Source organism: Quercus suber, unplaced genomic scaffold (genome assembly GCF_002906115.3).
Source record: "Quercus suber isolate HL8 unplaced genomic scaffold, Cork oak 2.0 scaffold_686, whole genome shotgun sequence".
Classification (NCBI taxonomy): domain Eukaryota; kingdom Viridiplantae; phylum Streptophyta; class Magnoliopsida; order Fagales; family Fagaceae; genus Quercus; species Quercus suber.
Genome location: NW_027070127.1, coordinates 73,285 through 89,369, shown reverse-complemented (window position 1 = coordinate 89,369; position 16,085 = coordinate 73,285). Strand labels below are relative to the sequence as shown.

Genomic DNA, 16,085 nt, shown 5'->3' with positions numbered 1-16,085 from the left:
TATCATTACAGAATTACTAGAGATACCCCAGTAATACAGGATCAGCATTCTAATAGCTGAAGAAACTTAGTCTAAAATAGTGTGGATGGTTAAACCAAGTTGTGATAGATGTTGCGGGTCTGTCATCATGGATTGTTCCTACCACTTTGGTTGACTTTTCTTATTGCAAACTTGTTCTATTCTTTTGCAATTAGTAAGGATCAATTTTTAAAAAAAAAAACCCAAGGTCTCTAGCTTTTATTGGGGCCTCCACTACTGCTTCCTGGACAATTACTGAGTAAGTCGGTGCGGCACTACTAGCCCTTCCATTGAAGTTAATACTACCCAATAAGTTTTTTTGCTTCATAGTCATATCATCCTCTGTTATGTTTCCTTTTCCTGGAACCTGCTACTTTGATGATAAGTTGTCATTCCCTGTTGGAACTAAAATTGTGACTGAGCTTTCGATGTTCTTGGGAAGAAGGTTGCTCTTTGTCGAAAGCCTCCCAATACTTGCAAATAAAAGATTGAGAGGTGAATACAACATTCATAGGATTTGGTGTTATCCCTTCATGAACCACCTGGTTTCTACGGTTCCACAAAGTCCATAGGGTAGTGAAACGGGATTGAAGATATATATTCTTCTTAGGTCCACTAGATCTCTTCTCAAAATGCCAGATAGCTTTTGGTTGACTGTTATTTGATTTAACTCCGAGGTATGGATTGAGAGGTTTTATCCATGCCAAACTGCTCTCGCAAATGGACAATATAAGAAGAGATGGGATATGAATTCCTCATTTACATGACATAAGGGGCATGTGTTTCTAGTAGGAATTCCCCTCCTATTTAAAATGAAATTTACTGCATATTTTTAGTGTGATGATCATTCGACAAATATAAGTGCTTGTGGAAAGTAAAGGTCGGGGTTCAAATTTTCAAAAGAGAGTTTCACACACATATACACTTAGATTAAGTTAGAATAGAATTTCTATATTGTATAAAATAAATAAAAATATTAAATATTAAAAAAATAAAAAAATAAAAATAAAAATAACTTAGACAGTGAATTAAATTCATGATTTCCAACTATGATTTCCAAATTAGAAACCGTGACTTTAAAGTCAAGTCATGGTCTTAGTTGTTTTTTGAACTACGTAATACTGTGTAAAACTGTTTGTGTTCAACAAGTATTATTGTTGGTAGATAATTGTAAATTACTCAAAATTGTCTCTCCTAAAAATTTTTTATTTTCTCAATTTCATGTAGATTCATTTCATGATTTATCTTAAATAGTACAAATTCAAAGGTATGAAAGTTAATTAAAAATAAAATAAAATCTTAATTAAAATGAAAATGTAGTGAAAACAAGAAACACTCAATACAATTATTTAAAAAAAAAACATATATACTATCAAATATAGCACCTTAGAAGTACCTCCTGCATTAAGTGTATTCAACAATTGTAAGGGGTTCACACGGCTGAGATTTTCTTCATTGAATTGCCCCCTATCATCTTCAGCAACCTTTCTTTGGGTACCATAAGTATAGCTGCTAAAATCTTAACCACCCATTTTAACTGCTTTGACTTTTGAGTGATGTCAGGACTCAGGAATACTACATAGAGTTTATAAACAAATATGTCACCCATCACAAAAGACAATTTAAATATTAATTAGTTATAAATGCTAAATTATGAGCTAGCACATTTTTTTGAAAAATAAAATACACTTGTTAATTATTCATTGGCTTACGACCACAAATTTTGTGTACTTTTTTTGAATATATGCGTCAAGTTTAACTTTATTTTTGAAAAAATGTTACAAAATTTTTATTTAATAAAACATTAAATACACCTTAACTACTGCCCGCAAGACATTTGTGGCATTCTTTAACAAAGCCAAATTATTAGTTTTAGTATTTTCCTAACGGTTTCAATCCAACCCTTTATTAATAATTAATGATTAGGTCTATTAAACACTATCATATTACACACAAAATACACAATTCAATTTTTGAATTGAAATCATGTCTTAAAGTCACGATTTTAATTCAAAACTTTTTGAACTAAAATCATGATTTCAAGACACAATTTCAATTCAAAAAATATAATTGTGTATATAGTATATTCAACCAAATGTGTATAAGAAACACTGCCCTAAAATTAAAGTCGGAGACTTTTTAGAGGTGTATTAATTACTAGTAATCAGTTATCAGTTATCAATTATCACACATACAAAGACCACAACGATCAACGCAAAGAAGAGAAGGAGTGTGTGTCACAAGGACCTGTTAGAGCTCAAGCTTCAAAATAACCCAAGCATGAAGAAAATACTTTTCATACTAAGTTGCATACTATTATGTATAGGTAAATGGCAATTGCGGCGTCCCACTAATATTGTGATGGAGATTCAGATGGTGATGTGTTTTTTTGCAACTCTTTTCTGCACCGTAGGGATGCTCTTTAACAAGGACTTCAAGGTATCTTTCCATCGGTTAACTCAAAGTGCACTTGAATTAATAAGGAATCTAACCTAACCTTCACTTCTTCNCAGTAACACTCCCTTTGAAATAACCTTATATATAAATTAACATGTTGTTCCTTAAATTCCTCTCTTAAAATTCAGTCTTGCAGCTACTTAATTAAAAAAATACATTTTCATCATATGAGAAAAAATCCACATAATAAAATCTTAAAATGAGAACCTAAAAAAGATCACCTAAGTAATATACATAAATCTTACCCAAAAATAAAAAACGGAAAAATTAACAAATCCCTTAAGAACATTAGTTTAATAAATAATTTTAGAAACTTTTTATGGAAAAAAAAAATATAGCTAATTTTTATTATAAATTTTTATATTTTCCAATAAAAATGGTATCAATATTTTTTTTTTAAATTATAGTTAACAAATACTAACGGATCCAAAAATAAATACTCAAATATTCAAATATGAAGGCCTTTAAAAAATTCATACCTCCTCAATAAATATCTTGATTCTTGACCTGTCTTTTGTCTCCTTTTTCACCCCTACTTTTATTATTTATTATCATACATAGAGATAAGAGACACAAACACAGAGAAGAGAATTCTACAATCATGGAACTGGAAGCTCAAGGAAACCCCGCCTTGAACAAAGTTCTTCTCATACTAAGCTGTATCCTATTATCTATAGGCGGTGGCGGCCCACTAATAATGCGACTTTACTTCATCCATGGCGGAAAAAGAGTTTGGCTCTCAAGTTGGCTTCAAACTGGTGGCTGGCCTATCATTCTCTTCCCTCTCATGATCACATACTTTAACCGCCGAGCCAAACAAGGCACAAGCACCAAGCTCTTCTTCATGAAACCACCTTTGTTCATTGCCTCCGCAGTTATAGGAATCCTCACAGGCTTTGTTGACTATCTCTACTCCTATGGCGTGGCTCGCCTTCCCGTCTCAACTTCTTCTTTAATCATTGCCTCACAGCTTGCTTTCACGGCTGCCTTTGCTTTCCTTTTAGTGAAGCAAAAGTTCACTTCCTATTCCATCAATGCAGTGGTTTTGCTCAACATTGGAGCTGGTGTTTTGGCTTTACATACGAGCAATGATCGTCCTAGTGGTGAAACTAATAAGGAGTACTTTTCTGGGTTCTTCATGACACTAGGTGCTTCAGCACTATATGGGTTTGTGTTGCCGTTGGTGGAATTGACCTACAAGAAGGCCAAGCAGGCCATCACTTATTCATTGGTGATGGAGATTCAGATGGTGATCAGTTTGTTTGCAACTATTCTTTGCACCATAGGGATGCTAATTAACAAAGACTTCCAGGTATGTGACAGAATTATGATTAAAGGATTGAATTTACATTTTTTAGTAGTTTAAAATTTTGAATAATTGATCATTTATAATATTTTAATACAAGATTAAATTAGGTAAGGATATGGTTAAAACTCTTAAGAAATTCTGACTCTTTTAAGTATATATTAATATGTCACTGTCAGTCCGTCTTTAACCTCTCTTTCTTCGCCGGCCTAATTATTTTCATCGACCAATTTTTTTTTTTTTTTTTTTTTTTTGTAGAATAGGACAATGGGTGTGTTTTCTTTCTTTTTTTTCTTATTAAAGTATGAGAATTCACAATATTTTCACAATATTTTTCCAATAAATTTTAAGTGGTACAAAAAAGTATTCTTAATATTATATTCAAATTTGAACTAATAACAACTAACCATTTATTAAAAAAATATTATAAAATTATAAATATAGCACTCCTCTAAAAGTATAGGACAAATTAATTTTCTATAGTTTTAACTTTGCATTATGTCAGAACTTTCTTGGGCATAATAATTAAGTATTCATCCCACGTTCTTCTCTAAAAAAAAAAAAAAAAAAAATTTTCATCCCACGTCAGCCAAAAAAAAATAAAACTTAAATAAATAAAAAATTTAGTATTCATCCTACGGTAACCTTGTGGGTAAGGTGCTTTAAAAGAGGGGGGGGGGGGGAGGATAATTGTTAGGACCATTGTTAATGCATTGCTATTACTATGCATTGATGTACTATTCACTATGTTATAGCTGTGTTGTGTTAGCTAATTGTGTGGCTGTGTGAGTTAGTTGATGGTGGGTTAGTTAGTTAATAGTGGAGGTAGTTAGTTAGAGTTAGTTAGTTAGTTGGTTATGGAGTTAGTTAGTTAGTTGGTTGTGGAGGCAGTGGCATTGCAATGAGTTGCAGAGTGGAATTGTATAACGGCAAGACCATTGTAAATGGTTGTTAGCTATTGATCACCAGAATTATTCATTTCCCTATCTCTGTTTTTCTCTCTCTTCACACACACACACACTAAGTGTGTGTGTGTTCTTTGGAGGTCCCAGCTGTCCTCGAATTTAGCTACCAAAACAAGTTCCACCTTTCAATTTCCTTCACAACTCACAGTCCACTATTTTAACAATAGTAAAATTTATTGTGAAAAAGTTGCGTTTGTATGACAATTCAATTAGTAGGCTCCATAGTTAACTTTTGTAGATTGATTTATTTTTTTAATTTATTTTAAGCAATCAAATTATGTCTAAATTTTATGTATTTAAATTTATTTCTCACTTTGATTGTTAGTAACTATGATTGATTATTTTTAATTCTTTGTTTTAATAATATCAAATATATTCTTGTAATTATAATTGTCTATTTATTATGTTATTATTATCAATTAATATTTTTAGATTACTTTTGTTTTTAGTATTTTTTTTTTTTTCAATCTTGCCTCCAAACTGAAATCTTGACTCCGCCACTGCAATCCTATATATAAAAAGAGAGAGAGAAGGGTGTTTTTTGGGAGGAAGGTTTGGTAGGCAATCAATGTGATTTTTATCCATTTTTCAAACCCCTTACCAATGTCTGCATCAACACCATTGCATTTGTAAAAATAGTCACTGACCATTGCCTGAAGTGATCAGCCTGGTATAAGCACGGTTGGTTTGGTTGGTGCTGCAGTTTTTAAAATTACCCCTAGTTTGTCATTTTTAATGAGTGGCAGTGCCACCTCTTTATGTAGAAAGTCTTACATGAGTAGTCTAATGTGATACAATGTTTTTCCTTTAATGATTGGAACTGCGACCTCTTTATGCAGAAGTCTCACATGAACAGTCTAATGTATTAATCTTTTTCCCTACTTAAATATGTGGATAAGGTCGGTCCAATATGCTTTGATTTTCATGGGTCAATGTATGGAACTACTACAGTACTACTTATAAAAAAATCACTATGTCATCAATACTATAAGATTCTAAAATGGGCTTTACTTTGGTGGGCTTTTTAAATTGATATTTAATTAAAAAGCACCATTATATATCTATGTCTACCACTAAAAACTTTTTTCCATTAGTGTCTATATAAGCATTCTCAAAAAAATAGGTATAGAGCACTCTCATTAAAGGTGTCAAATGCCAAATATTTGGCATTTGACACCTCAAACTTTAAAAACACACCTCCATCAAAAGTTTTAAATGCCAAATATTTTGGCATTGATGAACAGTGCGGTCTCAAATTTGAGACCGCACTATTCACCTATTGTAAAACTTTTATTGTTTTTTTAATTCAGGTGAGGGCCCACTTTCTTTTCTTTATTATTTTTGTATTTCTTGTTTCTATCACTTCTCTCTTCCCTCTTCTCTCTTCTCTCTTCTCTGTCTCGAGGTGGCGAGGTCTGATGGGTTTGGATCCAATTGGATGGTTTGATGGTCGTGGGTGGTGGCGATGATGATTCTTGGTCAGCGATTGTGGTCCGATGGGCATGGTCTGATGATCCAATGGTCATGGTGGAGGTTCGGTGTGGGCGATGGAGGTTTCTTCTTCTTCTTCTTCTTCTTCTTCTTCTTTTCCTTTCTGCTGTGGTTTGTGGTCGTGGTTTTGGTTCAGCATGGGTCGTGGGTCGTGGGTCACCGATCCTGGGTTTGTGCGTGTGTGTAATGGGTTTTGGTTCATCAATCTGGGTTTGGTTCCTGTGGGTTTTGGTTTGGCGTGATGGGTCTGCTGATGGGTTTTTCTGGTTGTTTTTGTGGTGGTTGGGTGGTGGTTGGTTGTTATTTTGGTGGATAGTTGTGGTTATATTTTGGTTTTTTTTTCTTTTTCTATTCTTCCTGCAGGGGGTTGTGGTTGCCACAGTGGTGCTGTGACTTGTGGTGGTGGTGGCTGTGGTGGGTTATGGTTGCTACAATGGTGGTAGGGGTGGTGGAGGAGGTAGTGGTTGTGAAATGGGTGGGTGGATATGGTGGCCGGCGACGCTGGGTTGTGAAAGAGAGACACAGAGGAGAAAGAGTCAGAGAAAGAGAGAGGAAAAATAAAAAAGAATAAAAAATGATAAAGAAAGAATATTTAAATGAAATGTTAAAAAAAATAGAAGTTTTTATGGAGGGGATGTTGTAAAGTGGGGTGTTATATGTTATAAAATTAGGATTTGAAAGGGTAAATGCTAAATTTTTTACAAACCTTGATAAGAATGCTCTTACAAGCCTAAAGATATTCTTAGAAGAATAAGGGTATTTAGATTGATGAAAACTAAATTATATAACTCAGTTTTCATCCAAAATTAAAAGAATGTGCGGTCCACCAAAACTCAACTTGTTTGAACTGATTTTTTAATTGAGATTCCATACTCAAAACTCAAAAATTTGAGTTTGAGTCATGAAAACTGAAAACACAATTTAGATGTTTTTGAGTTATGGGTTTCAATGGGCTCCACCACTTTATGCAAAAATTTGAATTATAGAGAAGAGGTATGCACCAATATATAAAACAAAACAAATTATTTTTAGAGTGAGTGAAAAAAAAAAATAGAGTTAGAGAAATGAGTTATGGGAATTGAGTTTGAATTATGAGATTTGAGTTATGGGTGATATTCAATCAATTAACTCACATATTAGGCCGAGCTTCTAGTGACTTTTGCCACTTATGAACAGTGTTCACAAGAGCAAAACGGTTCTATGTGAAGAGTTGTGAAGTTGCATCATGCATGAAGAATGGATCTATAGTTGTGTACGGAAGTAGCTAGTGGCGGTTGCTCAACTGGATCAAATTCCTAATAATTAAGCTAAACGGGAACATAATTACATTCTCAAACATCACATTCTTGAAACTTTGGATCCTGGAAACATAATAAATTCTCCTAATAAAACACTGTCTAGAGTTGTGGCTTGTATGTTAAGTAAAGAAATGGTGATGGTATATATCACCATCATGTAGTTTAAATCCAACCCAAGTGAAATTTTAACAAGTTAATTCCATAATATTGTAGCTACGAATATTTCATGCAGTGTAAATTCTATTATTTTGTAGGCAATTCCAAGAGAAGCGAGGGCATTTGAGCTCGGGGAAACGAAGTACTACGTGGTGATAGTGGTTAATGCAATTGTTTGTCAGTGTTTCTTCATGGGAACGGTGGGAATCATCTTTTGTGCTTCGTCTTTGCTATCTGGAATTTTAATTGCAGTTCTACTCCCAGTGACAGAGATCCTAGCCGTTATTTTCTACCGAGAAAAATTTCAAGCGGAAAAAGGAGTTGCTCTTGCACTTTCTCTATGGGGATTTGTTTCATACTTTTACGGTGAGATAAAAGATGACAGGAAAAAGAAGCAGATTCTGGTAGAGACACAAGTAGCTCAGGATATTCCCAATCCATGAAAACAAAACTAGTTGTATTTCTTGATTTTTCACATATAGCAGGATATGTTTGAAGTTTGAAGGTATTTAAGCATGGCTTCGCTTCGCTCGAATCCGATAATATCACTGGGGCAAAAAGCTCTAAATTTGACTTGCATGTGGGAAATTTCGAAGGTGATACTCGGGATGTCCTACTTGCTTATCTAATATACAAATTCATGTGAGAGCCAGAGTGGTTAATAGGATCAAGATGAAGAATATGTACAATGCATCTCAAAGCTTTGTGCTGTATTTGGAAATTGTCATACTCTGATTTTAATTTAAGAATACCCAATGAATGCTTGCACTGTTTTACGTGTTGGTTTTGGTTTTTAGTAAAGCTGTTTGTTTGTAAATGTAGTATGTTGGTTTACTCAGTTTTGATGAAACAAAATTCTTGTTCTTCATTTTTTTTTAAATGTGAGCCCATTAACTTTGGTAGGAATGTAGGATACCATTCTATCATGGTTTCCCTCATAAATAAATAAGATATATTATCTTATATACTACTCTACTCATTCATAGTAGAAATAGTAAAAGTTTTATGGATTGTGTCTACTTTTCTTATCCAAATATCATCCTTGATAAATTTTGCAATCCTCCAAGTCCAACTCAATCTTTTTTTCTTTTCTTTTCTTTTTTCTTTTTTCTTTTTTCTTTTTTCTTTTTTGATACCATGAAAAGCATTAACAGGAAGAGGTTAAAGTATCATTACAGAATTACTAGAGATACCCCAGTAATACAGGATCAGCATTCTAATAGCTGAAGAAACTTAGTCTAAAATAGTGTGGATGGTTAAACCAAGTTGTGATAGATGTTGCGGGTCTGTCATCATGGATTGTTCCTACCACTTTGGTTGACTTTTCTTATTGCAAACTTGTTCTATTCTTTTGCAATTAGTAAGGATCAATTTTTAAAAAAAAAAACCCAAGGTCTCTAGCTTTTATTGGGGCCTCCACTACTGCTTCCTGGACAATTACTGAGTAAGTCGGTGCGGCACTACTAGCCCTTCCATTGAAGTTAATACTACCCAATAAGTTTTTTTGCTTCATAGTCATATCATCCTCTGTTATGTTTCCTTTTCCTGGAACCTGCTACTTTGATGATAAGTTGTCATTCCCTGTTGGAACTAAAATTGTGACTGAGCTTTCGATGTTCTTGGGAAGAAGGTTGCTCTTTGTCGAAAGCCTCCCAATACTTGCAAATAAAAGATTGAGAGGTGAATACAACATTCATAGGATTTGGTGTTATCCCTTCATGAACCACCTGGTTTCTACGGTTCCACAAAGTCCATAGGGTAGTGAAACGGGATTGAAGATATATATTCTTCTTAGGTCCACTAGATCTCTTCTCAAAATGCCAGATAGCTTTTGGTTGACTGTTATTTGATTTAACTCCGAGGTATGGATTGAGAGGTTTTATCCATGCCAAACTGCTCTCGCAAATGGACAATATAAGAAGAGATGGGATATGAATTCCTCATTTACATGACATAAGGGGCATGTGTTTCTAGTAGGAATTCCCCTCCTATTTAAAATGAAATTTACTGCATATTTTTAGTGTGATGATCATTCGACAAATATAAGTGCTTGTGGAAAGTAAAGGTCGGGGTTCAAATTTTCAAAAGAGAGTTTCACACACATATACACTTAGATTAAGTTAGAATAGAATTTCTATATTGTATAAAATAAATAAAAATATTAAATATTAAAAAAATAAAAAAATAAAAATAAAAATAACTTAGACAGTGAATTAAATTCATGATTTCCAACTATGATTTCCAAATTAGAAACCGTGACTTTAAAGTCAAGTCATGGTCTTAGTTGTTTTTTGAACTACGTAATACTGTGTAAAACTGTTTGTGTTCAACAAGTATTATTGTTGGTAGATAATTGTAAATTACTCAAAATTGTCTCTCCTAAAAATTTTTTATTTTCTCAATTTCATGTAGATTCATTTCATGATTTATCTTAAATAGTACAAATTCAAAGGTATGAAAGTTAATTAAAAATAAAATAAAATCTTAATTAAAATGAAAATGTAGTGAAAACAAGAAACACTCAATACAATTATTTAAAAAAAAAACATATATACTATCAAATATAGCACCTTAGAAGTACCTCCTGCATTAAGTGTATTCAACAATTGTAAGGGGTTCACACGGCTGAGATTTTCTTCATTGAATTGCCCCCTATCATCTTCAGCAACCTTTCTTTGGGTACCATAAGTATAGCTGCTAAAATCTTAACCACCCATTTTAACTGCTTTGACTTTTGAGTGATGTCAGGACTCAGGAATACTACATAGAGTTTATAAACAAATATGTCACCCATCACAAAAGACAATTTAAATATTAATTAGTTATAAATGCTAAATTATGAGCTAGCACATTTTTTTGAAAAATAAAATACACTTGTTAATTATTCATTGGCTTACGACCACAAATTTTGTGTACTTTTTTTGAATATATGCGTCAAGTTTAACTTTATTTTTGAAAAAATGTTACAAAATTTTTATTTAATAAAACATTAAATACACCTTAACTACTGCCCGCAAGACATTTGTGGCATTCTTTAACAAAGCCAAATTATTAGTTTTAGTATTTTCCTAACGGTTTCAATCCAACCCTTTATTAATAATTAATGATTAGGTCTATTAAACACTATCATATTACACACAAAATACACAATTCAATTTTTGAATTGAAATCATGTCTTAAAGTCACGATTTTAATTCAAAACTTTTTGAACTAAAATCATGATTTCAAGACACAATTTCAATTCAAAAAATATAATTGTGTATATAGTATATTCAACCAAATGTGTATAAGAAACACTGCCCTAAAATTAAAGTCGGAGACTTTTTAGAGGTGTATTAATTACTAGTAATCAGTTATCAGTTATCAATTATCACACATACAAAGACCACAACGATCAACGCAAAGAAGAGAAGGAGTGTGTGTCACAAGGACCTGTTAGAGCTCAAGCTTCAAAATAACCCAAGCATGAAGAAAATACTTTTCATACTAAGTTGCATACTATTATGTATAGGTAAATGGCAATTGCGGCGTCCCACTAATATTGTGATGGAGATTCAGATGGTGATGTGTTTTTTTGCAACTCTTTTCTGCACCGTAGGGATGCTCTTTAACAAGGACTTCAAGGTATCTTTCCATCGGTTAACTCAAAGTGCACTTGAATTAATAAGGAATCTAACCTAACCTTCACTTCTTCCCATTTAATTAGATAATTATTCTTAGCTAAAACTTAGGCAATACCCATTAATTAATTTTAATTTTAATTATTTTAATATTGAAATATACCAATCCATCCTATACTTACTATTACAAAAGTTGGGTTCTAAAAGCATAATTATATCAAATGAGTAAATGACTATCTTGTCTTTATGACAAGTGTTTACATTCTTATTAAATATTAAGATAACTTATTTTAGATTAAACTCTACAATCTGCCAAGCGCCTTGTAACTTATTATCATAAGTATCTAAAAATATTTCCTAAACCAATGTCCTTAAGACATCCATTAACTTTTTCCATATTTTAATATATGGTTTAAACTCTATTTCTAAAATTTTGAGTGACTCATTAATCATTGAAATAGTTTCTACTATAATATTAGAATTTTTTTTTTTATTAACATATAATTTTTATTTAACACATGTAATGTAAGAATATGACCTATATATTGTATAGGAAATTACAAGGGAAGCGATGGATCTCGAGCTTGGGGACACAAAGTACTACTTGGTGCTAGTATGGACTGCAATTATTTGTCAATAATGTTTCTACTTGGGAGTAATTGGAATCATTTTCCGCGCTTCGTCTTTGCTATCTGGTACTTTAACTACAGTTCTATTCTCCGTGACAGAGATCTTGGCAGTTATTTCTACAGAGAAAATTTTCAAGCAGAAAAAGGAGTTGCTCTTGCACTCTCTTTTGGGATTTGTTTCCTACATTTATGGTGAGCTATAGCATAGCAAGATAAGGAAGCAGACCCCAGAACTAGAGTCAGAAATGCCTCAAATTCCTAATTTATGACGTCAAGGTTTTTTTTTTTTTTCTTAATAATTTTTGCTAGTAGGATATACCGTCGTATAAATTTGGAATTTGAAATGTAAGAGCATTAGCATTGGAAAATGCTAATGCTATTCTATTTCACAATTCTAAAAACCCACAATTCTATTATACCATCTCATTTTATAATACCTCCACATCCCAAAACTCTATTTTTATTAAAATATTATTTTTTTTAACTTTCTTTATTATTTCTTTCAACTATCACTTTTTTTAAAACTTAAGCATGTTCCAACGGTCACATTTTCCTGGGTTTTGAACAGTCATTTTTTTTCCCAGCTATCACATTTCTTTCTTGGCCTTTATCATTTCTTTCCAGCAAACTTTTTTTTTCTTTCAAATTCAACAACTATTCCAAACAACCAGCCAATTTTATTTTATTTTTTGATAAAGAACCTGTCAAACATATTGAACCTGCCAATTATTCCAAACAACTATTCCACATACATACATATTGAACCTGCCAATTATTCCAAACAACTATTCCACATACATACATATTGAACCTGCCAATTATTCCAAACAACTAAGTGAGGTGGGAAATTAAGTGATGGAGCATTATTTGTGCTTTAGAAATTAGAATTTTTCAAAAGACACAATTTTCCTCCACAGTTCTTACAACCCATCATGAGCAAAACCTTTATCAAACTATGTAAAACAGGTGACACCCATATAGATTATCTCAAAAAGTTTCATAATTAACATCCCAACTTTTCTAGGCGTTATTTGCCAAAACAAAAGCTACAAATTCTTTTAATATGGCCACATAAATCCAAATTTTTTGAATTTGAGTAAGGAATGTAGCCCCATTGATGACAAATGTCTCCACCACTGTCTACTCTCAAACTACAAACATCTTGCAAGTTGCAACTTCAGGAAACAATTTCCACAAAAACCTATTGCTATGTATGGTAACCTTGGTCAGATTTACGCTAGGAAGTAAACATGACACTTACGCTAAAAACTACAAAAGCAAGAAATCCCAGATATCTGGTTACTAGTAAACTTCTTAATCTGCCGCCAATGCAGAGAAAGCAAACTTCTTTTTACTTCTCCAGTCAGCATCTACAGTCCACTACAATAACACCTAAACAAAGAAAAAAAAAATCAGTCATTGTCATGTGTGTGAGCGTGCGCGCGAGAGAGAGAGAGAGAGAGAGAGAGAGAGAGAGACCTTTATATCTAAGGGATACTGGCATTGACATCAGGGGACGTTATTTGGTCTGACATTGTCTGAAAGGTGTCGGGACTAACACTATGTAGGGAAGCAGGGTTCATGTTTTGCCTCACAACAAGAACGCCAACTGCTCCTCCTTGAATTGGATCCACGAGCGAAGATGTCGGTGTAGTGCAACTATCATCACCATCAGTCAACTTAGCCATATGTATGGGAACTCTTACCAAATCAGAAGGAGAAGGAATAATGGCAGAAGAGGAGGACTCGGTGGAGTGCCTCCTTTTGAATTTCTTATTGAGTTTTTGCTTAAAACTGCCAACAATGAGCTGATGATATATCAAGAAAACCCAAAATGAGTCAGAGAGTCATAATCAGTCTAATGAAAATTGGAATTCTTTTTATCAATGCTAAGCATATTCTAATTGCTATGGACAAGACAGAATTCAACTGCCATAACAAGCTCATAATGTGAGGCTTGAAGTTACTTCAAGAACCATTAAACTTGGGAAAAACTTTAGATTCCAATCGTAAAATGTAAAATAAATTATTGGAGTCTAGCAAGTTTGGTTGTACTCAATGAGGGATTATATCTTTTATTTGATTACAATAAAGTGAACCTAACTTGTTCACTTCTGTAGCTTTTTGGTCACTTTAAGGATCAGTGGATCACTTGAAGGATGGCTCCTAAGTCCTAACAGTGGATAAGGTCAGAATATGTCAATAAAAGTTGAAGAAATGAACATTTAGTAATTTCGATCTTAAATAATAGAAACGCAAGGCCTTACTTGAATAGTACAAGTCAATTAAGCAATTATCAGATTTCAGATTTCCAAACTTGTATATCTGAACTAAAGCATAACTTACCTTATATTCTTGTGTAAAACACCATAGTGTTCAATTAAGCAATGGAGCATGCATTCAACTACTCAAAAGATAATTAAAAGAAAACCACAAAGAAAATACAAGTCATCAACCAACAAAATGCAAAATACAACAATTATAGAAAACCACCACATCTTCACTGCAAAATCCCAGAAGATCAAGAATCAATGGGACATAGATAGAGAGAAAAACTTACTAGTAATTGAAGATGAACCTGAGCAAACTTTCTAAAGAAGCTAATCCCGTGCCAGAAAGCGAAAACCCCTCGTGATGAAGCTGAATCTCACCTCTGCAAACATCAACAACAATTCTTTGATCAAAACCCAAACACAAACACAAACAGAATCCCTCCTTTTCTTGCAGAGAGAGAAAAGAAACACACACAAAAACTCTAATACATTGATCAAAACCCACCTTACAGTCAAAACCAACACCGACAAAGCTAAATCCCCCAACACCGATAGAGCTTCGTTTTTGCAAACTCTTAACCCAAACCCAAAAACCCTTGAGAATCTCAGTTTGAAGATGGGTAGAGCTATCTAGAGTCTTGGGTTTATGAGATGGGTAAATCGGCAAAGGGATTTGGAGATGGGTGAGGGTGAATCTGTTGAGCTACAGTGAGAGATGAGAGGGAGGCTTCAGCAATGGAGATGGGTGAATCGGTTGAGGTGAAGCTTCGGCGATGGAGATGGGTTTTTGGGTTTGGGTTTTTGAGTAATGAGAGAGAAGCCGTTTGAAGCTTCAGCGATGGAGATGGGTGAGGCCGTGTGAAGCTTCAGCGATGGAGCTACAGTGCGATGGAGGTGGGTGAGAGGCTTGGTGAAGCTTCAGCGATGGAGGATAGTGTGTGATGGTGTTTGGGTCTGAAGAGAGGAGAGAGTAGATGGAGAAACAAGAAGGCAAAGAGAGAAGAGAACAGCAAAAATGGAGAGATGAGAGAGAAATTTCGGGGGAAAAAGATCATAAAATATTATTATTTTTTATACAATAGTGCTATAGTGCAATTCTAAAGGTAGGATTGCACTGTAGCACTATTCTAAAAAAATTTGCAATTCTTACGTATAACATTTCCTGATGCAGTAGATTTTGAGGCTGAAAATGCTAAAAATACCTTACATATGGCATTAGCATTCCCCAATGCTAATGCTCTAAGCGTGTCTCCAGTTTACTTGGATCCATTTGTTCAATGGCCGGAATGCTCCAAATTTGGATTGCATGTGGAAATCTTAGACGGGGATATTCGATTATGTCCTATTTGCTAGCGTATCTATGTCCAAAGAAAAATGCCCATGATTGTAAATTACGTAAGAAATCTTTCCCTGAAATAGTAACATTGAATCATTTCGATAAAGGATCTGCTAATTTTCACAAAGTTCTTCGAGTGTGTGATCTACATAGACTGTACTGTATACGTCTAACATTGTTACGCCCATTTAATAAATGCTGGAAAGAAAAAACATTAAACAACTAGGAAAAAAGGTCAAGACATCATACAAGTGAGTAGCTTTTATTCTCTGATATGCCAAGCTGTCCAAAATCATTAAGACCGGTGGCAAAAACGCGCCCAGATTCTGCCAAATAAGGATAACAATTCGAAAGCCTCTTCCCACACACAGATGACATTCTTCACAATCCATCACCAATGTATTGGATTACAATCATCAAAAGTTTATGCCAGATAAAGTACAAGGCTTAAGGCTACAAGCACCAACAAGAGAGAGAAATTCTACTAACCAGAAATACTCAGCATTGTAATGCACATTAATAATACTCAGTATGAA

At 33.6% G+C, this 16,085-nt stretch overlaps 1 protein-coding gene and 1 long non-coding RNA gene across 3 annotated transcripts; one reads left to right on the top strand and one right to left on the bottom strand.

The window, feature by feature from the left end:
• The first annotated feature begins 3,038 nt into the window (after positions 1-3,038).
• LOC111997029 (purine permease 3) lies at positions 3,039-8,467 on the top strand. The gene is made up of 2 exons (XM_024029068.2): positions 3,039-3,787; positions 7,790-8,467. The coding sequence occupies exons 1-2, from the start codon at positions 3,077-3,079 to the stop codon at positions 8,132-8,134; spliced, it is 1,056 nt and encodes a 351-aa protein (XP_023884836.1). The 5' UTR covers positions 3,039-3,076; the 3' UTR covers positions 8,135-8,467.
• Positions 8,468-13,665: 5,198 nt separating this feature from the next.
• Positions 13,666-15,374, bottom strand: LOC111997052 (uncharacterized). 2 transcript variants are annotated; one of them, XR_010626039.1, is made up of 4 exons: positions 14,719-15,374; positions 14,501-14,593; positions 14,045-14,113; positions 13,666-13,748 (listed from the first exon to the last, which is right to left on the bottom strand). It is a non-coding gene; the product is annotated as an uncharacterized LOC111997052 (long non-coding RNA). The 2 variants fall into 2 exon arrangements; XR_002881310.2 differs by lacking the exon at positions 14,045-14,113 and having other exon boundaries at positions 13,718-13,748; positions 14,719-15,372.
• Positions 15,375-16,085: the final 711 nt, after the last annotated feature.

Bases quoted from the DNA above. Each gene is read 5' to 3' on its own strand.
- LOC111997029 (XM_024029068.2), top strand. From the start codon at position 3,077: ATGGAACTGGAAGCTCAAGGAAACCCCGCCTTGAACAAAGTTCTTCTC. The intron at 3,788-7,789 runs GTATGTGACAGA...ATTATTTTGTAG, and splicing joins TAATTAACAAAGACTTCCAG to GCAATTCCAAGAGAAGCGAG.